Source organism: Thamnophis elegans, chromosome 16 (genome assembly GCF_009769535.1).
Source record: "Thamnophis elegans isolate rThaEle1 chromosome 16, rThaEle1.pri, whole genome shotgun sequence".
In the NCBI taxonomy this organism is placed as follows: domain Eukaryota; kingdom Metazoa; phylum Chordata; class Lepidosauria; order Squamata; family Colubridae; genus Thamnophis; species Thamnophis elegans.
In genome coordinates this window covers 23,113,786-23,141,286 of record NC_045556.1, presented here as the reverse complement: position 1 = coordinate 23,141,286, position 27,501 = coordinate 23,113,786, and the positions used below count along the sequence as shown (strand labels likewise).

The following is a 27,501-nucleotide window of genomic DNA, read 5'->3' as shown; positions in this document are numbered from 1 at the left end:
TGGGGAGGGAGTAGAGATTTTGGAATATCCTTCCCCTGCCATGCCCACCAAGCCACACCCACATAACGTAAAAAGTAAAAAAAATTGAATTTCACCACTGATTCTGATGGCCATGCAGTGAGAAGTCTGGGCTGAATTATGTATCTTGGTTCACCACGGGAGGAGAAATTGAGAGCTGGACAGAAGTTGACCCCTCTGCATCCCAGGGATAGGCAATTTGATGCTGCTCAGGAATTTGGGGCTTCAGTTCTCACCAACGTGGCTAAAGGCTGATGGGAAGCATAGTCTGAAACATCTGCAATGTGCCCTCTCTGTGCTATAGCCACTACCATATGCAAGTTATCTTAGGCCATAAGTTGCTTTCTAATAAGTCAGCCCCCTTTTCTGTAGCCTCCAGGAAGAGGCACTGATGGAAATTCCATTATTTAAAAAGTCCAAAACTGATGAAATCACTACAGCTGGAACAAAGTTTGTTTGGGTTTTTTTGGAATCTCCAAAGCATGGCAGTTCTACTTAATTCCCTCTGTTCATTGACTCCAAGAAACTGCTGCCTGCTGGAAAAAAAATGTTATGACTTGTTCACATGACTCAAAAAGAGCACCACTAAGAAACACAACTTTTTCAGAATTGGATAGGACATTTTGAGAGACTGGTTTGTAAAGTTGTTGCTCTCATCCTGTGAAAGGGAGTCCAGCTTTCCATTTGTGTTGGTGAGAGAGCCAGCTGTAATAAACAGAGTTAAAGAGCGTGCCTGTATGAAAATCACAGAAAAGTTGATGCCTTCCAAACATTAAGTTTATTATATAAACAAGAAAGATAATAAAGTCAGACAGTCTGTGATTAAATATACAGCATCACTTTAGACGGGGTAGGGAACTATGGTCCCTTTACAACCTGTGGACTTCAACTCCCAGAATTCCTGAGCCAGTCTGGCATGTATGGCTCCTTTATGATCCATGGACTTCAACTCCCAGAATTCCTGAGAAGAATTCTGGGAGTTGAAGTCCACAGATAATAAAGGGGCCATAGTTCCCCACCCCCAACTTAAGATAAGCAAAAAAGCTATGTGTGTCCTAAAGGCTAAACTCTCCTGGCTGAGTTGTTTATGCAGGGCCTGAGTCCCTTCCACCCCCACCCCCCTTTCCAGCCCCCTCCCCCAAAGACAAGGTGATGGAAGCTACCAATGTGCCGCCTGGTGAGCTCCACTGCTGCATTGCGGTTGACATTGGAAAGCAGGCCAAGGCAGAAGCGCTCTGAATTTGATGGGTCCGTGAAACCATCCACGGTCATTGAGGGCTGAGAAGCATGGAATGTCTCTCCCACTCGCTGGTTGAGCTCATAATAGGAAATGGAGCACCAGAAGGCAGGTTCACAGTAGGTGACCGGCTGGAGATCTGCAAAGAAAAAAGTGGAGAAGATAAACTTTGCTTCTTCTCACATGTACAGTTTTACCAGCGGCTTAAAAATGTGTGCAGGTGGTCCTCGGTTTATAAGTAAAATGTTTACAGGTAGTCAGAATAATAGAATAACAGAAGAGCAGAGTTGGAAGGGACCTTGGAGGTCTTCTAGTCTGATCCCCCCTCAAGCAGGAGACCTTATACCATTCCAGAAAAGTGGCCAATCTCTTCTTCAAAGCCTCCAGTGATGGAGCACTAACAACTTCTGAAGGCAACTTCTGTTCCACTGGTTAATTCTTCTCCCTGTCAATAAAATTCTCCTTAATTCTAGGTTGCTTCTCTCCTTGATCAGTTTCCATCTGTTGCTTCTTGTCCTGCCTTCAGGTGCTTTGGAGAAGAGCTTGATCCCTCCTCTCTTTGCCAGCCCCTCAGATATTGGAAGATTGCTATCATGTCACCCTTTCTTTTCACTAGACTAGACATACCAAATTCCTGCAACCGTTCATCGTATGTTTTAGCCTCCAGCCCCCTAAATCATCTTGGTTGCTCTTCTCTGAACTCTTTCTAGTCTCAAGAGATTGGCCAACCATTTGTCTGAAAATGTATAGGGTTTCCTGTTTGAGCAGGCATGTTTGACTAGAAGACCTCCAAGGTCCCTTCCAACTCTTTTATTCTGTTAATTATTATAACAGTATTGTAGCCCAAAAAAGGTAGTAAAATCAGGTGAGACCCACTTAACTGTCTTGTTTAGAACAGAAACTGTGGTTGTAAGTCAAGGAATAGCTGTATTTTTAGTTCTTCAAGGAGTCTAGTAAGATCCAGGAGGAGGAAGGGTTGCATTACAAGCAATTATTTTTCTAATGATACACAGGCATCCCTCAACTAAGCTAGACATCCAATACATGCCCTCCAGTTAACCAAATCATGGTTTGTTGAATAATACCAATAGCACTTAGATACCACTTCACAGTGCTTCACAGCGCTCTCTAAGTGGTTTACAGAGCCAGCCTCTTGCCCCCAACAATTTGGGTTCTTGTTTTATTGACCTTGGAAGAATGGAAGGCTGTGTCAACCTTGAGCCTGGTGAGATTTGAACTGCCAAATTGCAGTCAACCGCCAGTCAGCAGAAGAAGCCTGCAGTACTGCACTCTAACCACTGCGCCACCATGGCTCATATAAACCAACATTTTGGGTTTAAATTAGGCTTTCGAATATAAAATATAGCAATTGGTTTGCAAACAAGATCAATAAAACTAAACTAAAACTAAACTATAACGGGCAGATTCACACAAATTGTGAGGTCAAAACCAAGCCACCTTCTGGCTTCTTTGCAATGTGCATAATTAACTGGTCCAGGAAAAGGGTGTTCTGGGAAATCACCCATGCTGTGCACAGTGGCATGGGAAAGGGGGACGGGGTGTCAGAAAATTAGGAAGATGACCACAGTGGCACAAACAGCCACCTCTTCAGTATGTGCACTATCGCATGCAGAAGTAGAGAAGCATTAGTCACATCGCAGCAGCCACCATCTTGAAGTATTTGACTCCTGTCCAAAAATGTTGCTGGTCACTCAACACATTCAACCTCATTCCAAGGCATGGAAGGGTTGCAGCCGGTTGATGATGCAGTTTGGAGCTGCTACCATATTGCACAATGATGATGCATGGCACGCTTGTCTGACCCAAGTTTTACCAAAGTTTTGGAGATAATTGCTACTAATTAGAATAGACATATAAAAAGGTGGTGGATCCGCCCAGAAGTCCAGCTTTTGCTCCTACCCTGGCCAATAGCAATAGCCCTTATATTTATATACCACTTCAAAATGCTTTACAGCCCTCTGTAAGCAGTTTACAGAATCAACCTCTTGCCCCCAACAATCTGGGTCCTCATTTTACCGACCTCGGAAGGACAGAGTCAATCTTGAGCCATTCAGAATCGAACTGCTGGCAGTGGGCAGAATTAGCCTGCAATACTGCTTTCTAACCACTGTGCCACCAGGGCTCATAACTTTGGAAAGATGAGACTAAAGACATTCCAGCAAAATACATGAGTTTTCTGTATCCAAAGTAAGAGGCAAATTGCTACGGAAAGACATTGGATGACCAGCTTTATTCTCCATTCATTGGCGTAATTCTCTTTTAAAGCCACCAAAGATCTGCTCCCACCATATTTCGGGCTTAGTTTAGTTTAACTCTGCATTGTGTGAACAACATCAGTATACCTGCCTTGAATCCACCACTCTTAACATTTCATTGGATGATCCAACATGGGGTTGAAACACTGAAAATGACAACAGCTTCCAGATTTGTCAATGAATACAACCAAATGGTGGATGAGAACTTGGACTGCAGTCCAGTAGAGGTTGAGTGGGCAGCATCTCCAAGCCAAACCGAGTTGAGCGAAATGTTATTGGTGTCTGTGAGCCTCTTTTCAGTGGATGTTGACAAGAGCGAGCTAAATGCCACAAGACATTTGTTACTTAAATCATATTCATGCAAGATTCAAGAGCTGGCTAGTTGCCGCACATCTGTTTTCTCAATCAGGAACCAAAATAGTTTTTTTAAGAGAACTGGAAGTGATCTCAGAGTGGATTGCTTCCTTCGGATACGTACATTCATCTTGTCCCAGAGAGAAACAGGTGGCAGAACTTCAAGAGAAAATACAACCTGACAAATCTATTAACTGGGAGTGAAAGTGGAATGAGAATGCTAAATGTTGAGTCTTTTTTCACAATAGGTCCCAATTAAAGCCACAGTTGTGCAGCACCCTCTGTGACTCTGCCTTCAGCTCCCAGGGTAAAAATCAAAGGCCCCACATCATGCTACACTTACCCAGATTACTGTGTGCAGGAGACATCGGATTCGGAGATAAATTTGGAGAACCTAGCGGGGCAGAAGGAAATTCAATGAGCCACTCTCAGACAGACTGTCATTCAGATCACACATTGCACTAACCCCAAGTTTGCATAATTGTGATCTGTTGAATAAGCCACAGGAATTGTCTTCACATGCTAAGCCAAAGTGTTTTGGTGCAGTGTACAAATTGGTTAAATTTTAAGTGTGGGTCTCATTAATCTCCACAACGCTTCCTCAAGGAAACTCTACGTTTACAGTTCTAGAATCCAAAAAGTGATCTTAAATGCTTCGGTGGGTCCAGGTTGCTTTAGGACTGGGTGAACATTGCAGAAAGCAAAGCTATATCACCTCCTCTAATTCAGGCTTGCGACGGGGGGAGGGGGGAACCAACTTTAACAAGGTTCATTTTGCCATTTGCCAAATTCAAGGAATATCTGCCTCCCTCTATTTATGGACTTCCCCATTTTTTTCTGGAGAACTGCAGATGGCAAAGATGGAACTAAAATTGGAGAGAAGCAGAATTGGGTTTTGTACTCCCATTCAGTCATTTCTGATTAGAAATAGTTATTTTAGATATAGTTGTCATGTTTCGTGACTTCTATCAGCAGTACAGTGCCGTTCTCCCCAGCCATGAACTGCGGCTCTCTCAGGCTAATATTCTTCTTGAGAAATCGCCATCAGAGAGTTGTTTTTGCTGCCTAACTAAGCTAAGAAGCCAAGATTAAGGCCTGTTCAATGTGCATCTCCTCCCTACATGGCTGGGCTTGAACCCTGGACTGTGGCTTTCCTTGTCAGCGTCAGCTGCAGCAGGAAGAATAATTCCTGGGCAGAGAAGGAGAAAATGTTGGGCTCTCCAACCTTGGTAACTTTAAGCCTGGCGGACTTCAATTCCCAGAATTCCCCAGCCAGTCATTGTTCATGTTAAGACTCGCATGGGCTCTCCAAAATCTGTCCTTCCAGCAGTGAATAAGTAATCAAAAGCAGAATAGGTCTGGTTTCATTGATCTGGGAGAGCACACCATCCAATTATGACTGGGTTTGGGTGACCAGATCTTTCAACGTAAGGTGGCCCACTCAAACTTGTAGAAATGTAGTGTTTCAAGGAGAGAACCTTAAAGAATGGGAATTCCCTGCACCCAGAAATTAAGTTTTCACCATAAAAGACCTAGTTACCCTAAAATTACCCAACAGGCTAGGATGCTCAGAACTCCCAGACACAATATAAGCACAAACCCAGCATATCTGGAACAAATAAGGTCAGTGAAAACAGCAACAATTTTCCCCAGGGAGCTAGAACAGGGATCTCCAACCTTGACAACTTTAAGCCTGGCGGACTTCAATTCCCAGAATTCCCCAGCCAGGTGGAGACTCCTGAACTAGAAGACACCAATGGTTAAAACTGTACAGAGCAAAAATATTTCATCCTGGGTGCCTAAAAAAATCTACATGGACCTTTAAAAAAAAAGCCTTCAAAAATGTCTTTGGGTTGATTGTTCCTACCAGCCACCATTGCTATAACTTCTTCTTTCTTTCTTTTTCTGGGAAGTTGCCAAGGTTGCAGACCCCCTGAACTAGACCAAGGTGGGGAGGTGAGGGGGTGGGGCAAGGAGGCAAGATCACAGAGACCAGGAAGCGAGAGGAGGAAAGAATCCCCTGAGGGATGGGATGAGTTTTCAAGACTTGGCCAGAGATAAGTTGCGAGACAAGAGCACCATTTCATTTAATCCCACAAAAACAATTTCCCAGCTGTGATTTACCTGCATCTAAACTGTGGTTCATTTGATGGTCGCTGGTGTCTCCATCCTCACTCAGATACCCGGGAGGCGGTGTCTCTGAAGAGGGAGGGAGAGAAAAATTAAAACAGAGCTTTTACAAAAGCCGCCCCATTCCCAACCGCACCAAGCTATTTATCAGATGTCCCGTCTGTTTTTCTATTCAGTCAAGATCCCAAGACAGGCCAACCAAAATCCAAATACCAAGTAGAAAGCATGACTCAAAACTAATAAAAACGTTAACAAATTATTAAAACGCCTGGCAAGGCAGACGCCTCTTGGTGACTTTTCTAAGAGGAGAAGTCAGGAGAGCTCCGGTTGGGGGGAGGGGGAAATCTGCAGCCTAGGATCACGCAGGAGAAGGCCTCCTCCTCCTCCTCCTCCTTCTCTTCCTCCTCTTGCCTGCAAAATGTGACCCCTGGTTGTGAAATAAGCACATCTGCTAACAGATGTGACGCTCACCAGGGAATAGTGGAAGGTCGGGGTTGGAAAGAAATTGAACTGGTGGTGTAGATAAGCAGAGGGAGGCCCTGGAGTAGGAAGTCCACCAGAAGGGAGGAAGGTTTTGGTCAATACTTTCCAAAAGGATCCTCCTCTCACACCCATAATTAGCAGGTTAACCACAAAACCAGTGACAAAAAAATAAATAAAACAATTTTTGCCACTGATTCCGTGGGCGTGGCTTGGTGGGGGGGTGTCATGTGACTGAGTGGCCAGCTTTTTTTCACTTTTTCAAGCATTTTTTCCTGCCCGTTTGGGCAAATAGGTAAGAAAAAAATGCTTTAAAAAGTGGGGGGGGGGGGAGATTCAACCATCGCGTGGAGCAGCTGTGAGCAGTGCAATCATCGGAACTTTTGAAAGCATTTTTTTTCCTGCCTGTTCGCCTGAACCGGCAGGAAAAAAATGCTTCAAAAAGTGGGGGGGAAAGATTCTGACAATCGCACGGCTCACAGCTGAGCCTCGGAAGGTTTTTTTTACCAGTTCGTAGAACCAACGACAATCGTCCCTATTGATTCAGCCGAACCAGGTGGATTTCACCCCTGGGGGTAAATAGCAAGAGAGCGGGCAGAGAAGGGGCATTTTTCTCCTTTGCCTGCTGCCTGTGAAAAGACCTGAAGCCCCCCCGCCCCCACCGTGCCAAAGTGAAGAGAGGTTCCTGGGACTCAAAAGGAAGCCCCTTCCCACTTCCTCATACCTGGAATGTAGTTGCTCTGAGGTTCGATGCCAGCTGGGAAATTCGTGTTCTCGGGAATGGAATGGCTGTAATCGTCGAGCGGAGGGAATTCGGCTGGAATTTCTGCATGTCGTGGGACCAAAACCGGAGGTAATACTGCGGAGAAAAGCAGCCAATCATAAAGGGGGATTGGAGACTAAAACCTATGAAGAACGGTTGCAAGAACTGAGTATGTCTAGTTTAATAGAAAGAAGGACTAGAGGAGACATGATAGCAGTCTTCCAATATCTCAGGGGCTGCAACAAAGAAGAAGGAGTCAAACTATTCTCCAAAGCACATGCGGGTAGAACAAGAAGCAATGGGTGGAAACTAATCAAGGAGAGAAGCAACTTAGAACTGAGGAGGAATTTCCTGACAGATAGAGCAATTAATCAGTGGAACAGAAGTTGCCTCCAGAAGTTGTGAATGCCCCAACACTGGAAGTCTTTAAGAAGATGTCTGGAACGGTACAGGGTTTCCTGCCTAGGCAGGGGGTTGGACTAGAAGACCTCCAAGGTCCCTTCCAACTCTGCTGTTGTATTGTATTGTAAAGAAAGCCCACTTTGAGGCTTCTGGGTTTCTGACAGTGAGACCCCTATGCTTCCACCCCTCTGGTGGCTCTTGGGTTGACCCTACCTGGTGTTTCCACTCTTTGGTAGTGATATGGATTCACACAGACTTCGTCCTTCTTCATGTTGAATGCGTATTCGCACATTTCCATGGCGCGCAGTTCATGGTGGCTATGAAGGTCTGGCCACCGCCACAGCCGGCAATAGATGACGTGTGGGAGGCCTTTCCGGTGGGACACCTGCAGCCGACCATCCAGAGACCTGAATTTGGAGAGAAAAGGCACCGTTGGAGACAAGGCTTGGCTAGAAGGTCTTCGTTGGCCATTAAAAATGGTGGTAAACCATCAAAAATTAAGATTCAAGGAATTTAATAAATATTTAAATAGTTGCCACTATTAAAGGTATTCATTTTTCAAACAAAGTTTTTTTTATTTTTGTTAATTTTGTTAAAATTCTTTTGTAAACAAAGTGTTGTCCGGTTTCCTCCCCTTAACATTCTTACATATACATAATTCATTTTACATTATACTTCCATTTCCAATTTTAGCCGTATTTTCTTCTCATATTTTCCAACTTTTAATTTTTTTTACACATAAACAATGCTATTATTTATCCTTTTAGAAATAAACCAAATTTATCATTTAATTTCCATCTATTTTCTATAAGTAGCATGTATCTTCAAATTCTGCTTTTATTTAATAAACATTTTACTTAGTCTCCATAATTAATAATATTGATATAATTCACATCTTAATTGGCTACATATCATTGCCAGGATTAACATATTTCATTTTATTCTACTAATCCCCTGTTCCTGGATTCTTTTTTCCCTTTTTATATGCATTGTAACTTTTCTTCTGAATCTTTTCTCTCACTTTTTAAGTGATTAAGATTCAAAAAATTAAATAATAAATATTTAAATAGTTGCCACTATCAAAGGTATTCTTGAAATAATTTAAGAAGCTGTTAATCCGAAACAAGTCAGCTGCTCATGTACAGGGTCTACACATTTACTGGATCTACCAGATCACTAAAAATGCACAGGGGAGGGGAGGAGAAATAGAAATACTACTTTTTATTATCTTCTATGATCTTGTTCTTAAGGAAGAACCTAAGCGCAGCCAAGCCTACTGCAAAGTCTCCTGAGGTTTATTTGGGGGGGGGGGGGTGTTTCCACCCCACCCCCAAAGCTACAAGGCCTTTTTATACTTTTTGATTTGTAAATTTGCAAAACAAAAACAAATCAACATGATGATGCAAACAGAAGAAAAGGACATATAATAGTGATAAAAGTAAAATAAAACTTAACCAAAAAAATCATACAGTATTAATATACAACCATCTCAGATCTTTAACAAGTTATTAAATCTGGGTTTTATATAATATAAAGACCCTTTTTAAAAAATCAGCAAAGATCATGCCTCTTGAAGGCTCTTGTTGACACGACAGTTTTGATTCCGTTATATGGACCCGTGCCCCTCCTGGGTGGTCGCGAACAGCGGGGCGGTGACGCGGGGCTGGATACAGGCGATGGTGAATGCCTCTCTTCGGGAGGGTTTCTTCCCACCGGCATTGAAGGGAGCGGTGGTGAGACCACTCCTGAAGAAGCCATCACTGGACCCAGACGTTCTTAACAACTATCGTCCAGTCTCCAACCTCCCCTTCATTGGGAAGGTTGTTGAGAAAGTGGTGGCCTCACAACTCCGACGGTCCTTGGATGAAGCCGATTATCTAGACTCCTTTCAGTCTGGATTCAGGCCTGGCTACAGCACGGAAACTGCTTTGGTCGCACTGACCGATGATCTCTGGAGAGCCAGGGATGGAGGTCATTCCTCCATCCTAGTGCTTCTTGACCTCTCAGCGGCCTTCGATACCATCAACCATGGTATCCTTCTGCGACGGTTGCGAGAGGTGGGGGTGGGAGGCACCGTTTTTCGATGGTTCTCCTCCTACCTCTCGGACAGGTCGCAGTCGGTGTTAGTTGGGGAGGAGAGGTCGACCCCTAGACCCCTGAAATATGGGGTTCCTCAGGGTTCGGTCCTGTCCCCCCTGCTGTTTAATATCTACATGAAGCCACTGGGTGAGATCATTCGACGGCACGGGATAAAATACCATCAATATGCGGATGATACACAGCTGTATCTGTCCGCCCCGTGCCAACTCAGTGAAGCAGTTGACATGATGTGCCAGTGCCTGGAGGCTGTTAGGGTCTGGATGGGGGTTAACAAGCTTGTACTCAATCCAGACAAGACCGAGTGGCTGTTGTGTTTCCCTCCCCAAAATTTGGTCAATATTCCATCACTCAGGCTGGGGGTGAAAATCTACGCCCCTCAGACAGGGTTCGCAACTTGGGGGTCCTCCTGGATCCACAGCTGACCTTAGAACACCATTTGTCGGCTGTGACCAGGGGGGCATTTGCCCAGGTTCGCCTGGTGCACCAGTTGCGTCCCTACCTGGACCGGGAGGCGCTCGCAACAGTCACTCACGCCCTCGTGACCTCAAGACTGGACTACTGCAATGCGCTCTACATGGGGCAGCCCTTGAAGAGTATTCGGAGACTTCAACTCGTCCAGAATGCAGCCGCGCGAGTGATTGTGGGTGCACCTCGGTACACCCACGTTACACCTATCCTCCGCAAGCTGCACTGGTTACCGATTAGTCTCCGGATACGCTTCAAGGTGCTAGTCGTAACTTATAAAGCCCTTCATGGTATTGGATCTGGGTACTTGAGAGACCACCTGCTGCCAATTACCTCCCACAGACCCATTAGATCACACAGGGTTGGCCTCCTACGGGTTCCATCTACTAGCCAATGCCATCTGGCTACTACCCGGGGGAGGGCTTCTCTGTGGCAGCTCCGGCCCTCTGGAACGAACTCCCCACAGGGATTTGGACCTTCACCTCTCTCCAGGCCTTCCGAAAAGCCGTCAAAACCTGGCTTTGCCGGCAGGCCTGGGGTTGATGAGTTCCCTCCCCTCTCGACTTTCTATGGTTGCGTGACTCTTGCTCATTTTAATTATCTGTATTTTGTTTTATGTTCCCCTTTTGAATTGTTCACTGCCCTGAGTCCTTCCCGGAGAAGGGCGGCATACAAATAATAAAATTCAATTCAATTCAATTCAATATCCACATAGGATATGTTTTTTTTTAAAGCAGGGGTCCATAAACTTGGCAACTTTAAGACTTGTGGATTTGAAGTCCACAAGTCTTAAAGTTGCGAAGTTTATGGACCCCTGCTCTAAAGCTGACCTAGAAAAGCCAAATCTCTTCATAAATCGCCAAAATATGTATTTTTGGACTTGTCTTCACCATCACATTCAGACCGTTAACAATTATGATTTTTCTGCCAGGTTTGTGTTAACACTTGAGATTAAAATCTCCCTAACTTCATGTGCTTTGTATTCATTCAAATATATTTGGTGACACAACTCCAATGCTGTGTGTTGTACACAACCTGAGAAGTTGCTAGCCTGGAAACGTCTGTAGAGGACAAGATGCCCAAACAGGGCTGAGCAGGAAGGATCTCCTTGATTGGCATGAGAACTGCCAATGCCAAGTGCCAGCATGGCCTGAAAACGTCCGCCATTGACCTGGAAGCCAGTGCCAACTACAACAGAACCCAGCAGCCCCACCCCCTACTCCCCCTTTCCTTACTACCACTTGAGTAGTCTCTCTGGCTCACTGGCTCTGCATTTGGGTGGAAGGGATGCCAACTGGCATGGTTTCCCCTGCTGGTGGTTGACTGGCAACTCCCCTGTTTCCCTGCTCAGGGAAGGAGGCAGGAGGCCATTGTGGTCCAGTGTCAGCAATGCTGTTTCCTGTGGCAAAAGGGGACAGAAGCTAAAAGCAAACCACATCAACATCCCAGCAACACCCCCTCTCCATGTGTCGTGTCTGGGGAAGGAGAGAGCTGGGAAAACAAGGCTTCCCTGCCAGGCACTCAGCAAGATGGCATCTGGGTGCTTATAGTGGGTGGCTCTTCAAGAAGCATGAGCTGCATCATTTGGATGGATGGAAGGATGGGAGCATGGATGGGTATCCTTGGGGCCAAACCAGGAAGTGACAAGGGTCCATTAGCTTCCATAGACAGAATTCTAATCCAACCAATCAGTATACCTAATCTAAGCCATGGTCTTAGGCTATTTTTATAATAGAGCTTCCTAAGATTGCAACTGGGTGTCAGCTTCCAGAGAGGGAGGGAGAGGAAAGGAGGGAGGGAGAGATAGGGGAGAGAGAGGGAAAAAGGGAGAGAGAGAGAGAGGGAGGGAGGGAGAGAGGGAGGAAGAGAGGCTTTCAAAAATGTCAAGAGAGCCCCAAGCCATCTTTCTGTGTCACACACTGCCACAAAGAAGAGGGAGGTCGATCTGTTTTCCAAAGCATCAGAAGGGAGGACATGAAGCAATGGATGGAAAGTAATCAAGGAGAGAAGCAGCCTAGAGCTAAGGAGAAACCTTTTGTTGGTGAGTGGAAGAGTTGCCTCCAGAAGCTGTGGGTGCTCCATCATTGGAGGCTTTTAAGAAGATAGAAGAGAGACTGAAGAGACTGGACAGCCACTTGTCTGAAATGGCATATGGTCTCCTGCTTGAGCAGAGGGGTTGGACTAGAAGACCTCCAAGGTTCCTTCCAACTCTATTATTCTCTTATTCTGTCATCTCGAGATCCGTTGGCTTCGTTTTGGAGAGATTCTCTCAAGAGTTCTTTCAATCTGTTTTTTGTTTTACTACAGACGCAATGATTTGGAATCATCAGCACACTTGGCTTCCTCCTGCTCTTCATTTACTCCAGAATGTTTATAAACACAGGCAAAACTATTGTTTGCAAGACCAATTCCTGGGGGACTCCAGTCCAGTTTGAAAACTGCCCATGGATTTGTTGGCTGTGTTGCAGACCCTAAGTTACCATAGCAATCAAAACAAGTTTCTTGAAAACAATTCAACAAAGAGCAAACATCGTTAAAAAAAAGCAATCAAACAAAGCCCCATAAATGTCAAGAGCTACTCTTGCCTGTGAAGGGATCAGATCCAAGAGCTTCTCACAAAGATTGTGATGGCCTTGTTTTCCTTTCAGATCGTACCTTTAGTCTGGATTCCTGTTCGCTGTTCTTTAGCATGTCGTAGGAATTCCTGCCTTCTCAAAAACCTGCTATTTCATGTGGAGTTTTAATCACCACGGAGCAAAGAAGGAACTGGGGGAAACTAATCAGGAGAGAAGCAGCCTAGACGAAGGAGAAATTTCCTGACAATGGGAACAATCTTATCTAACAAAATGAAATTCAATGTAGAGAAAAGTAAAGTCTTACGCAAGAAAAACCAAAAGTGCTCATATAGACTGGGAGAAACTAGGCTTAATAGCAGTAACTCTGAGAGGGATCTTGGAGTCTTAGTGGACAACCAGCTAAATAGCAGCCAGCAGTGTGCGGTGGCAGTCAAAAAAACCAATGCAATCCTAAATTCAGTGACGTGCAGTGAGGTTTATGGCTGGTGAGGCAGCAATTTTTTTAGACTTGTGGACTTCAACTCCCAGAATTCCACAGCCAGGCATGCTCAGTTCCAATTTAAAGTGACAGCATTTGTTTTTCTCCTTTGCTAAATAAGTTTCCTTCTTTCTTTTTCTTCTCCCTTCCCCTCCTTCCTCTTTCTCTCCCTCCCCCTACCACCTCCTGTAGAGGGCACTTTTTTAGAGGCGTTTTTAAACAGTTAAGCACTAAGCAGAGTCATCCACGGTGACTCTGGCAGCAACTAGCTCAGCCTGACCTCAGCTCTTGCCTTTGTCCTTTTACATTTTTTTTCTTTTCATGGTGACAGTAGTGAGGCTCTGCCTCCCCTGCCTCCCCTGACTGCACGTCCCTGCCTAAATTGCATTAACAGAAGGGTACAATCAAGATCAAGGGAGGTAATAATACCACTCTATAAAGCCTTAGTAAGACCACACCTATAGAGTATTGCATCCAGTTTTGGTCGCCACATTATAAAAAAGATTTTGAGACTCTAGAAAAAGTGCAGAAAAGAGCAACCAAGATGATTAGGGGACTAGAGTCAAAAACGTCTGATGAATGGTTGCAGGAACTGGGCGTGGCTAATCTAGTGAAGAGAAGGACCAGGGGAGGCAGGAGAGCAGTCTTCCAATATTTGAGGGGCTGCCACAGAGAAGAGGGAGTGAAGCTATTTTCCAAAGCACCCGAAGGCCAGACAAGGAATAATGGATGGAAACTGAACAAGGAGAGATTCAACCTAGAAATAAGGAGGAATTTTCTGACAGTGAGAACCATCAACCAATGGAACAGAAGTTGCCTTCAGAAGTTGCAGGAGCTTCATCACTGGAGGCTTTCAAGAAAAGACTGGACTGCCCTCTGTCAGAAATGGTGTAGGGTCTTTTGCTTGGGCGGGGGGGGGGGGTTGGACTAGATGTTAATCTGTATCTGTATCTATCTGTAATAATTAACCAGCGGAACTGGAACTGCTTGCCTTCAGAAGTTGTGAGTGCTCCATCACTGGAGGCTTTTAAGAAGAGACTGGACAGCCATTTGTCTGGAATGGTATAGGGCAGGTGTCACCAACCACCTGGTTCTTGGCCCAGTTCTAGGCTGCAGCCCCTTCAGAACCGGGCTGCAGAAGTGGTGGGCAAGCACTATGGATGGTAAAAGTGATGGAGTTGGCAGAGATGGCACAACTCTCTTAATTAAAGAGAAGAAGCTATCTAGTTTTGTTTCCATTTGGAAGCCACTTCTGAACTTTTTGTCTGAAATTGAAATAATTAAACTGATTTCAGGTTTAAGGTTTCAGGTTTTGAGGAGTAGAATGACTTTGTTATTACAGAAATGGTTTGAAATATTACAAATGCGAAGCAATTTTGTATTTTACTGCATGGAAAAAAGTTAGAACTTTCTTCCTTCCTTCTGTCTTTTCCTTTTCTCTCCTTTCATTCTCTTTGCACCCTTCATTCTCCCTTCTCTTAGCTTTCCAACTTTTGTTCTTTTTTCTATTTTTATCATAATTAACTTTAATAAAATACCAAACAGAGGCATAGGTGAGCAGAGTTACACTAGTATTTCAAGGGCATCCTTGAAATTAGGATGAGGCCCACAACTTTTCCCCAAAATTTTCTCCCTAGAGATTTCCTACTTGCCAATTCCCCCCCTCCAAAAAAAGTATGGAAAAGCACTAAGGAAGGAGGAAAGCAAGACTAAACTCCCCGATAAACTCCCCAGTAAGACAGCAAAATACAACTCTTTTTCCATTTCCTCCATAAAAGCACTTTATTGGAACAGTAAACCAGTTATGTTTGTATATCTCCAGCCGCCAGTGTTCATTAATAAGGGAGTGTGGGATGAATAATTTCCTGTCCAGTGACCACACGCCTCATCCTACACTTTCTGGAGATGCACCTGATGACCCCAAACCAAAACTTACTCTCCACTTAGCCAAGTAGCACTGTGGAGTTTCCAGAAGGAAAGGATGGAGAATTGTTGCCTCTTGAAATCAGGCATTTGGAGGGGAGAGCAAAGACAAAGGTGAAAAGCACACCAAAAAAGAGAAACGAGTGAGTTTTATAGCTCCAGCTTTCTTAATTATGACTCACCACCCAGCCAGAGATAAAAAGCCCAGTTCCAAAGGGTGAAGAGCTTAACAAGGACCTTGCTTGCAAAGGATGCTCTCTTTATACAATGCAGAAAAACTGAGGATTTGCACTTTCCCAGAATACTGGTTTTTTTTCCCCAGGACAGTATTAAAATTTCTAAAAACAACTTTTATTTTCGGCACTCTCAGTCAACAAACCATCACAAATGATATCCAGTGTGGGACATTTGGCTTTGTCCCTGTAGAAAAGGAACCAATAATAAAGCCCAAGGCAGACGAGGAGACTCCTTCCTTTGCAGGATCCAATCTGGGTCGGTCACCGGAACCAGAAGTTTTAGCCTTCTGAGCTTTGCAAATCATGGCGGAGCTCATCTTCGGGGAAATTCTCCCTCACCAGAATGTGTAGATTGTAAACATTCTGGAGACAAGATAGTTCCATGAAGATGGGCTCCAGCAGAAGTTCGAACACTCAAAACAGCCGTGGTGGAACAGTGGTTAGAATGCAGTATTGTAGGCAAACTCTGTCCACTGTCTGGAGTTTGATCCTGAGCAGTTCAAGGTTGACTCAGCCTTCCATCCTTCCAAGATCCGAAAAATGAGGACCTGGATTGCTGGGGCAGAGGCTGACTCTGTAAACCGCTTAGAGAGGGCTGTAGAGCACTGCGAAGCCCTAGATAATTGCTATCACAATATTTTCCTTCCTTCCTTTTTCCTTTCCTGATTTCCCTTCTCTGAGCTGTGGTGGCGCAGTGGTGAGAGTGCAGTATTGCAGGGCAATTTCTGCCCACTGCCACCAGTTCGATCCTGACCGGCTCAAGGTTGACTTAGCCTTCTACCCTTCCAAGGTCGATAAAATGAGGACCCAGATTGTTGGGGGAAAGTGGCTGACTCTGCAAACACTCAGAGAGGGCTGTAAAAACACTGTGAAGCGCTATGTAAGTCTAAGTGCTGTTGCTATTCTCTGGTCCCAGTGACCGACACAGATTGGATCCTTGAAAAGGAAGGAGTCACACAGAAAGTGTTCACTCCTCTTTTTTAAAATGCATTTTCATTAACAAACCTGATCCTCCCCATTTCATACTCTGGCTTAAGTACTGGCACAAACCGTGCAGAATCATAGATCATGCGTGTAACTGGCTGGAGGATCTCAGGAGAGTATGATTCCACTTGTGTGACTCACGCTGTCTCATACACACACAGAGGCATCTTTGATGGAGATCAAGATTTTCTCCCAAGTAATTGGGAACGGATGTTTCCAATACATCAGGCAAACGCAGACCATTTGGCCAAATGCAGTAGCAGACTAACAGTGAGTTGGAAGGGACCTTTCAAGGTTCTCTAGTCCAACCCCCAGCTAAAGCAGGGAACCCTATACTATTTCAGACAAATGGTTGGCCAGCCTCTTCTTCAAAGCCTCCAGTGATGGAGCACCCACAACTTCTGAAGGAAAGCCATTCCACTGCTCAATTGTTCTGTCAGGAAATTTCTCCTTAGTTCCAGGTTGCTTCTCTCCTAGATTAGTTTCCATCCATTGCTTCTTGTTCTGCCTTCAGGTGCTTTGGAGAATAAATGGACCCCTTATTCTTTGTGGCAATCCCACAGATATTGGAGCACTGCTATCATGTTACCCTGGTCCTCTTTTTCCTTAGACTAGACATACCCAATTCCTGCAGCCATTCATGTGTTTTAGCCTTCAGTACATGCACAACTGGTGCGTCTAGACCTAAATAGGATGCAAGCAAATTCTGTATTATAATCTCCATCTGGTTGCTTTTTTAAACATGCAAAATGGTGTTTCTTTGAGATTAAAATAGGTAAAAAGCAAGCTGAGTCCTACGTGAATTTAAGAAGACTTATTGCAAGTTACAAGTGACACCAAGTTCATTGGCCTTCATACCCAAGACGCAAGAGAATGTAAAACATTTAATACTCTTGCTATTTATTCACTCGTTAAAACAATGCTTCATCCTGTGATTCACAATTTACGCAAATTAAGTTCCGGCATGATGGGAAGAAGTGAATGTCACTCCATGGCCAAATTGTTTTAAATTGTCATTCCTCTCAGAGAACACCCAAAATACTCCAAACAGGCTCCATCTGGTCCAGGGAAACTCCTGCTGGCTACTCGCACCCTCCCTCCTTCTCTAGAAGTCAAAATTTCAGCAACAAGACAACCATATATTTTCTCTGCACATAAACGGAATACAATGGAGGAAAGGAAAAATGAAGCTATAACTTGGGAGTTTTGGGTCATAAACACACACACAAGTAGTCCTCAACTTACAACCGTTTGTTGAAACACTATTTGAAGTTATGACAGTGCTGGAAAAAATGTGGTTTACAGCTGGTCAACGTTCTTAAGACCATTGCAGTGCCCTGAGCTCCAAAAGAACCAGCATGAATTCAGAATGGTTGTAGTGTCCTGAAGATTATCTGATCATATTTGTGACTCTCCCAAGGGGTTCCAATAAGCAAAGTCGGTGGGGGAATCCAGATGACAGAATAGCAGAGTTGGAAGGGACCTTGGAATTCTTCTAGTCCAACCCCCTGCTTAGACAGGAAACCCTATAACACTACAGACAAATGGTTATCCAATCTCTTCTTAAAGACTTCCAGTGTTGGAGCATTTACAACTTCTAGAGGCAAGTTGTTCCACTGATTAATTGTTGCAACTGTCAGGAAATTTCTCCTTAGTTCTAGGTTGCTTCTCTCCTTGATTAGTTTCCATCCATTGCTTCTTGTCCTGCCCTCAGGTGCTGTGGAGAATAGCATGACTCCCTCTTCTTTCTGGCAATATTGAAACATTGCTTTCATGTCACCCGTAGTTCTACTTTTACTTTTCATTCTGAATTCCTGTTTCCATAAAGTTGTAGCCTATAATCATCTTTGTTCCCCTTTTCTGTATTCTTTCCAGAGTCTCAACATTTGTTTATATTATGCTGACCAAAACTGAATGCAGTATCTTAAATATGTTAAGATCAGTCTACTAAACACACACACAAAAGCAAACACACAGACACACAAACTGTGTGTGTGTGTGTGTATAAAATATTAAATATCTTAAGATTTGCTTAATGACTGTTTGATTAGCTTAACAACATAGCAAAAAAAAGTTTTAATATAGGTGAGACTGACTTAATGACTGCATTGCTTAGCAATGGAAGTTCTGATCCCAATAGTCCTCCTAGTTGAGGACTACATACACCTATATAGGGGAGGGGGGAAGGCTATCAATATTTCTTGGATTATGCTGTACATCCCCAGTGCATTGTGCAATAAAAATCAATTTTTTTCCAATCACTGTTCCTAGGTACGCAAGATGAAAAAGCAACCAGTCTCTAAACCAAGATGATGATAAAAAGAACCCACCAGGTTTGTGTAGTTAAATCTCTTTCCTCACCAATGATATTCTTGGTTACACAGAAAGCCCACTTCCTTTCAAACCACCAACTATTCCCTCCCTGCTCTGTTTCAGTGAATCTACTTGCATCTCACAATGATTTTCGCGAAGATGCAAGTGATCGCCAAGCTTCTTGAATTGACACTCCTGTTATGTAAAAATAGTTCAAATTAAGCACCAAAAGGCAAGGCAAGAAACAACGAATGGAAACTAATCAAGGAGAGAAGCAACCTGGAATTAAGGAGAAATTTCCTAACAATGAGAACAATTAACCAGTGGAACAGCTTGCCTCCAGAAATTGTGAATGCTCCATCACTGGAGGTTTTTAAGAAGAGAATGGACAGCCACTTGTCTGAAATGGCCTTGGGCCTCCTGCTGGAGCAGGAGGTGAACTAGAAGACCTCTAATATTCGGTTTTTTCTAGCAACTGCCTTCTAATAAAGTGGCTTTACTTTCCATTCTATTCAGTTGGGCCTGAATCGGACGAACCGGTACTAGTGGTGATGGGAGGCTCCGCCCACCTGCCCAGACATTTCTGTGCATGCTCAGGAGTGTCTCGCACGCAAGCACACCCGAACCAATAATTAAAAAATTGGAAACCCACCACTGATCTACTCCATAAAATTGTAGGTTGGGAGGAGTCAATTATATGTTGAAGATCTTCTACCCAATCTTGGCTTCAAAGCCTCCACTAACAGAGCCACCAGGTCTCCAGAAGGCTGGTTAGTCCAGTGCATAAGAGATCCAATGTTCAGAAAATTTCTCATTTTTAGGTCGGATCTCTCTCTGCAAAGTTTTCATTTGTGGGTTCTTGTCTCACCCTTGGGCACCATCGCAAATAAATCCACAGCCTTTGCTGCCCTGTGATATCCCTTTCAAGCATCTGCCATCATGTCTCCCCTTTGCCTTCTTTTTTTTTAAAAAAGAAACATTCCAGTAGGACAGATGGGGAGGAAGCTAATTATCAAATTGCAAGAACACAACCCAGCAGTCAGATGAGGAGACCTGAACTCATTGGCAGCCTCACATTGCAATGAACAACGACATACATCCAATTTTGCAGCTACTAAGATTGTTGGATGAGCAAGCACAAAAACAGCCAGGGAAATGATTGAACCTTGAAAAACAGACACCTTATCGGTCAACAGAAGTGCTGATTTACCACCAGCTTATCAGGTACTTAGAGCCAAGGGCTTGGCAGCACAAGGAAACAACAGCCAATCCCCGGGGACCAACAAACGAATCAACCAATAGGAAGGTACCATATAAATGAAAGGGAACTTCCAGCCTATACAAATTCCCAGCCAGGGGACCAGGCTCCCCCTAAATTCTTCTTTGCTGTAGATATTCGAACAGAGTGGGTAGCCCTTTGCTCTAAATGCTTGAGTAGATCTTGCACCAAGCAAGAATTAGACCTTCAAGATCCAGTCCAACTCTATGATTATATAGTTCACAAATGGAGCAGCTAAAGCCACATTATTTGCTAAAACAGACAAATTAAATAATCTATGGGTGGATCATGATTTTTGAAGAAATGTAGCCTGCTGCTGGGGATTGGCGCTTCCTGTATTTCTGTCTTTCACACAGTGTATCCTATTCAATTATGGACTTCCTCTCCCCAACTCTGCCAACCAGAACCCAGGAATGCCAACCAGTATGACCAGAGGAAATGGCCTCCTAGTCCATTTGGAGGACACTACCTTAATAAAGTTTGTTTTACCAACATCATGAGCAGTGGATGTTCTTGCTAGTCAAGGAGTCAAAAGAGGTTGCCCAATGCTCAGAGGAGGTGATGACGACATTCTTAGCCTAGACTCCTCCTTGTGTCTCCTTCCCCTTCCTATACCTGAAAAAGACAGCCTAGGTCAGTGTTGAGCAATTATGAACCCTTTACGACCTGTGGACTTCAACTCCCAGAATTCCTGAGCCAGGATGGCAACTAGGGCCCCTTTGCCATGCTGGCTCAGGAATTCTGGGAGTTGAAGTCCACAGATCATAAAGGGGCCATAGTTGCCTTACCCTTGGCCTAGAAAGATCCATTGGGGAATCATATGACTTATCAGTTGGGCTTTTCCACTTTCACTCTCCATATATGGTACGAACTGAAGCACAGCATGTGCCAGAAGATTTCAAAAACCTGCCAAATTAGAGCTCACTCACACTTTTTTCCAACACCATATGTTTATTAGTTTCCTACTGCAGACTCTCCTGTGGCTCTCTGGTTCGAAATGACTCAATCAGAGTCCTGCACTGAACCGTAATCCAAAGGGTATCCCCCCCCCTTGTTAAGGCAATGAGAACAGCTCGGGACCATCCCCTCAGTTTTGCCACTGGGAAAGAACTGGCTGAGGAACAGAAGAACAGAGGAAGAACTATCCATGTCTTGATAGAGAACGCCACTGCTTTGAAAGAAGCACAAAAAAATCCATCCATTTTAAAATTGAACACCCCTCCCTCAGTAGAGTGGGGAGGGGAGGGGATAAGACATCACCAATCTCCAGCCTACAATGGAGCCTTCGCAGAAGTTCCAACAAGATTCCACTCCTCTCTGCACTTTGATTCAGGTGACCCTGAGGGCACAGATAAACCCCCAAATGGTCTCAAGAGCTCTCAGGGAGAGTGCGAATGACCAGATGACTGCAAAGAAATACAGTCCTTCCATAGCCTCACCATCCTGTCAGAACCTCTCCTTCCATCCCACCAACATCCAGTCCCAACTGTCGGTACCTCTCCTTCCATCCTGCCACCACCATCAGAAGCAATGAAGCTTCTTGGATGAGAATTTTAATTCCAATTCAGAATAGAGCTCTTGAGTTCTTCTAGTCCAACCCCCTGCTCAAGCTCAGGAGACCCTATACCATTTTAGACAAGTGGCTATCTAGTCTCTTCTTAAAAGCCTCCAGTGATGAAGCTCCCACAATTTCTAAAGGCAACTTCTGTTCCACGGGTTGATTGTTCTCACTATTAGGAAGTTTTCTCTTAATTCCTAGATTGCTTCTGTCCTTGATTAGATTCCATCCATTGTTTCTTGCCTTGCCTTCTGGTGCTTTGGAAAATAAGTGGACCCTCCCTCTTCTTTGTGGCAGCCCCTCAAATATTGGAACGCTGCTATCATGTCTCCCCTAATCCTTCTTTTCATTAGACTAGACATCCCCAGTTCCTGCAACCGTTCTTCATATGTTTTGTTCTCTGGGCCTTTAATCATTTTAGTTGCTCTTCTCTGTACTTTTTCCAGAGTCTCAACATTTTTTTTGTAGCGTGGTGACCAAAACTGGGAAAAAAAGTCCAGCTGCTTTTAGAAGCACCTTTGAGCTTCACGATTTCAATGAACACAGGCGCTGATTGTTCCACCATTCCATCCGACGGGGCTGGGACGATGGAATCGTTCATCAGCAGCAAACGATGCAAGGAACTGTCTTCTTGAAACGTTTGGCCAGAATTTCAACTATGATCTAATCAGGGATTTCTACTCCAGACTCTGTAATATTAACTGTCCCGTGTCCATTTATAAACTATTCTTATCTTAAGTTTATTAAGTACGCATTCAGCCATAGAGCTTATCTTCGTTTATTCCCAACAAGCCAATGTTTAGACATATGAACTATCAATCCACATCTGGAAAGTCCCCCATATCACACTTTTGAGAGGGCCACCACGTTTTCTGCTGGCAAGGACAGAAGGCAGATGACCTGCAGGATGTTCCCCATCACCAGACAGCCTAAGCTCCTCTCTCTCCCCCACCCTCCAATCTTCCCCAACTATTTGCCAGAACAGGGGTGGGGAACTATGGCCCCTTTATGAGCTGTGGACGTCAACTCCCAGAATTCCTGAGCCAGCCATGCTAGGGCTTGAGGTCCCAGGCCATAAAGGGGCCATAGGGGGCTTTGATGTTTTAAAAAATGTGCCCAGTATGTGCAGTTAGCTATTGGATAGAGAGAAGAGTTCTGGAGCTCTCAAGCGTATAGACATTTTATATTTAGCACCAGTTCTCCCAAGTAAGCAAAAGAACACTTTCGAATCTAATGATTGACAATGGATATTTAAATTAGAAAGAGGAAGTATGATTTAAAATGAAACAAACTATGAAAGGCAGGCAGATGTACCCGCATGATTTTGGCCTAGATTAGTTAGGTCAAGCTTCCTAATCCTTCTAGATTTATGGAGGTCACTGCATAAAACGTTGGTCACGCAGGCTGTGATTGACACAGTGCCTAATCAGTAATCTGGAGGATTGGGATGGAAGTAAACTGAATTTACCCTAGAGCAGGGGTGTCAAACTCAAAGCCCTTGGGCCACATTCGAAACGAGGGGTGCTTAGATCTGGCCTGTAGGGCCATTCTGGAAACAGTGAAGGACTGGCCCGCAGTGCCTCGGCCAGTGAAAATGGACTCCCGAGCTCCGTTTTCGGTTGCGACGGCCTCCTGCAGCCCTCTGCCAGTGAAAATGGAGCCTCCCGAGCTCCATTTTCACTGGCAGAGGGTTGCAGGAGGCCGTCGCAGCTGGAAACGGAGCTTGGGAGGCTGTTTTCGCTGGCAGAGCGCTGAGGCCACCTCAGGCACCAACACGAGTGACATTGAGCTGGCCACACCCACCCCGGCTCCCTGAGGTCAAACACAACCCTGATGTGACCCTCAATGAAACGGACTTTGACAGCCCTAGAATCAACTTTTCCAAGAGAACTTTGTGATGAGGGGTCCTTGGTGCTCTCTGAACTTGCTTGTTTTAATTGCAGGCATTTCAGTACTCAAACTAGGCAACATCGTCATCATCATCTCTTTGTGAAAATTGAGGTTCCATCATAGTCTGTGCAAACCTGGCATCTCCAGAAGTATATTTACACCAAATATTATGCTTAAGAAAAAAAATTGATATGTTTGGACCTAGTGGCTCAGTCTTGACAGGTAAAATGGTACAATTCATTTTTTAAAAATGATTGGAGTTATAAAGACCATTCCTTCATATCTGGTGACAATGCTATGCTCAATGATATTGGAAGAGCACCTTAGAAAATCATTCATACCACAATAGACTAAATGCCCTTGGAAGGGAGGAGTGGAGGAAGTGAAGAGCTTACACAATCCCAGATTTATTCTTCCCTTGCTTCACTTAAATGTTTATTTTTATGAAGAGGAAGGCACAAAGAAATTCACTTAATGGAAAGATAATAATTCGTTTAAACCGCAAGATGTGATTATCAAGAAGACATTATCAAATCTTTTATTATCATGAAAGGTAATAAACTCTTTTGAGATCCTGAATCCATCATGACTTCTTTCATTTGACTTTCAATATCTTCAAATAGAGAGCATTACATGGAGAATATTAAAAGGACTCCAGAAAGCACAAAACTACTAAACCTCAACATCTTTTAATATGTAAGACGAAGGAATGTCTGCTGGGCCTTATTTATAAAATATTGATGAAAGTACGACTCAAACAGGACAAATCAAAGATTGCATATTAAATGTTTGATCCCTTCTATGGAAGGAAGAGTACTAATGCATGCTTCAATCTGACAAATTTGTGTTTCTCCTTGCATTAAATCTATGTTTCAGTTTTATAAGACTTCTTGAATTAGAATAAACTTTTAATAGCATGGTACAATTTATTGGACTTTCCAATTTCATTTTATGATGAATACTGAGTATAGCAATAGCACAGAGTTATGTACCACTTCATAGTGCTTTTACAACACAATCTAAGCAGTTTGCAGAGTCAGCATATCACCCCCAACAATCTGGGTCCTCCTTTTACTGACCTCGGAAGGCTGGAAGGCTGAGCCAACCTTGAGCCGGTCAGGATCGAACTGCTGGCAGTGAGCAGAATCAGCCTGCAATTCTAAACACTATGCCACCACGGCTCTTATTAATCATAATCTGAGTATTTGGTTGATCCAAAAAATGTGGACATTCTCCTTGCAGGAGGAGGAGGGGAAAGAGAAGGAGGAGAATGCTGAACATTGATATTCACGCAATCCTTAAATCTTAATATTGATTTTCAGATTTATAACTGAATAATATATTCAATAATATATATTCAATTATTTGCAATCAAGTAGCATATTATAGTTTTTATGACATTTCCAAGTCCCTTTTTTATTCATTTGTATCCTAACCTTTTAATCCTTTTTTCTTTCCTGGTTTTATATTTTTTCTAAGCATCTAATAAAAATGTATTAAAAACCATTAAAGCAGCAGAAAACCAGCCAACTGATTACTAATTCTAGCAGGATTTCAGTGTTCTTCTGTGAGATAAAATTGCACCTGAATTATCATTGTCCCCATTGAAAAATAGTTCAATCCTTGGTCCTAGCGTGAAGTGTTAACCTACATTGATTTCATGCAGCCGTCGGGCTAATATTGAAAGGCAAGAGATCGGTCCAGGTGGCCAGTTAAAAAATGGTGTGGCCAATGGAGGCCAGCAGGCAAATTTCTCTTGCTCCACTGACCAGAGCGGAGGAGGCTGCAGTGAGGCTCATCCTCCTTGGTTTCTGCTCTCTAACCAGCACAACTGTCTTTTGGGGCTTTAAACAGACAATAACTCCAGAAGGCTCTGTGGGTTCTCTCTATGACTTGTACAAACCACAAAACGCCCACCGGGCTGGGATCACAAAGCAGAGCGGGTGTTAGGTTTACAAACCTCAGAAGAAGTCAAATGAATAGACAGACTGGTGTTTGCAGCCAAAAGCCAACTTTTTTGAGCGCAACATGGCTGCTTTGTGAGTGCAGTGGGGTGGGGATGGGTGGGACAGACAAAGGCAAGTGAATTCTTCCTTGATTTGAGTTTGAAACTTGGTGGCTCCATGGATGCCTCTAGGTTTCCCAGTGCCATCTTTCGCTATAAACGGGGGTGGGTAGGGTGGTTCACCGACAAAACCGCACCATACAAATGAGCGCCATCAAAATCGCTAATTGATTTTTGACAAAAGTGCGCCGACAAATGCGCGCCGACAAAATCACGTCATCAACAAACTACATAGTGAAACGCATATACGTACGTTATAACCCTAACCCTAACCCTAAAGTTTTTTAGATTTTATTGTGCTTGTCGTCACGCTTTTGTCATAGTGCTTTTGCCGTCGCGATTTTGACGTCACGTTTTAATCAGCGCTATTTTGTCGGCGCGCATATGTCTATCGCGCAATTGTCAGGTCACGGGGTAGGGTGGGGGAGTGTCTCGGCAATTCACCAAATGCCCAACTTGCAAAGAAGTGAGGTGGCATTTTGTCCTTTTCCCAGCAATGTCTCCCCCCACACCAATTGCTTGAGCTTGGGGTTGGACTATGAAAGTTTTTTATTTTTATTTCTCACAGATACATTCACAAATATACAATCTCATAGCTATTATTAATAATATGTGTTATTTTGACATTGATAACAATTCATTTCTCCTCCTAAAATTAAAAATATAATCCAGCTTGCTTTCCTGCCCTCTTTTCTCCTTCCCTCCCTTCTTCTCTACCTTCTTCCTCTCCTTTTCTCTTTCTTCTTTCCCTCTCCTTTCCTCTCTCCGCTTCTCCTACCTTTCTCTTACTCCTCCCTCCCTTCCCCCTTCCCATTGTTGTGTTTACATATTTCCTCTTCAATCCGATGTATTTTTGGGATGCTGTTCGCGCAAACCTGGTTCTGTATTTAGATAACAATCTTAATTTCCCTCTTCCTCATTTTATTTTTCATTTTAATAATTACATCATCCTTTAAACGTATATTTATATAGTAATAACTTTCTATTTTCCCCCTCTTTCCCCTGCCCTCATTTAATAGTGTGTCATCTGGGTTTCTATTTCCCTTTTTTTTTCCAGCTTGTGGTTAGACTAGAAGACCTCCAAGGTCCCTTCAAAACTCTGTTATTTTTTATCACTTCAGCTTACCTTTGTCTTCTATTTTCCCTGAGTGGGTATGCACACTTGCAGAGCAACCTTTTGGGGGGGCAGGGATCCCACCCCATTTTTAAAAATGCTACTGAGGACTACATGATGCTGGGAGAAGCGAAATATTAAATTAGTTGGACTCAGGCTCCTCTTTATATCATATGAAATGTCTTCAAATATTCTCCAGTAAGTATAGGTGTGTGTATAAAGAACACCAGTCATTTATAGGCAGTCCTTGACTTACAACCGTTTGTTTAGTGACCATTCAAACGGCATTGAAAACAGCGACTTATGAGCGTTTTCACAATTATAATCCATGCAGCATCACTACAGTTATGTGATCAAAATTGACCCTTGGCAACTGGCTCATATTTATGACGGCCACGTGATCCTCTTTTGTGACCTGACAAGTAAAGTCCATGCTTAATAAGCATGCTATTAACAATTGCAATGATTCATTTAACAATTGTGTCAAGAAAGCTCATTAAACGGGGAAAAATTTACTTAACAACTGTCTCGCTTAGCAACAGAAATTCTGGGCTCATCCGTGGTCATAAGTCAAGGACTACCTGAAGCTGATTTCTTTTTGTAAGCAAAATTCAGAGAAATGTGTTTCAGGGGCACAAACTGCATCCTGCAATGTTTGTTCAATGTGCCACTCAAAGTGAGCATGACACTTTCTCCTCACGAGCCATAAGGTACTCATCCTCCCAAAACAAGGAAACCCGTGTTAAGCAAGCCACGCAAAGTATGTTAGCTCTTAAGCCAACCATTAAGTCAGGCACTCCAAATACATAAATCACTCGTAGGGTGGGTCTCCTTAGATTAGGCTAAAACGGAGTTGTATA

The 27,501-nt window shown here is 43.7% G+C and overlaps 1 protein-coding gene across 1 annotated transcript in view; it reads right to left on the bottom strand.

Moving 5' to 3' along the window:
- Positions 1-27,501, bottom strand: part of SMAD3 (SMAD family member 3) — a 70,232-nt gene that overhangs the window by 20,355 nt on the left and 22,376 nt on the right. Inside the window, exons 2-6 of the mRNA XM_032232866.1 lie at positions 7,874-8,067; positions 7,220-7,354; positions 6,010-6,084; positions 4,229-4,279; positions 1,182-1,394 (exon numbers count right to left, since the gene is read on the bottom strand). Of these exons, the coding sequence (XP_032088757.1) occupies positions 1,182-1,394; positions 4,229-4,279; positions 6,010-6,084; positions 7,220-7,354; positions 7,874-8,067 (668 nt within the window). The remainder of the gene's footprint in view (positions 1-1,181; positions 1,395-4,228; positions 4,280-6,009; positions 6,085-7,219; positions 7,355-7,873; positions 8,068-27,501) is intronic.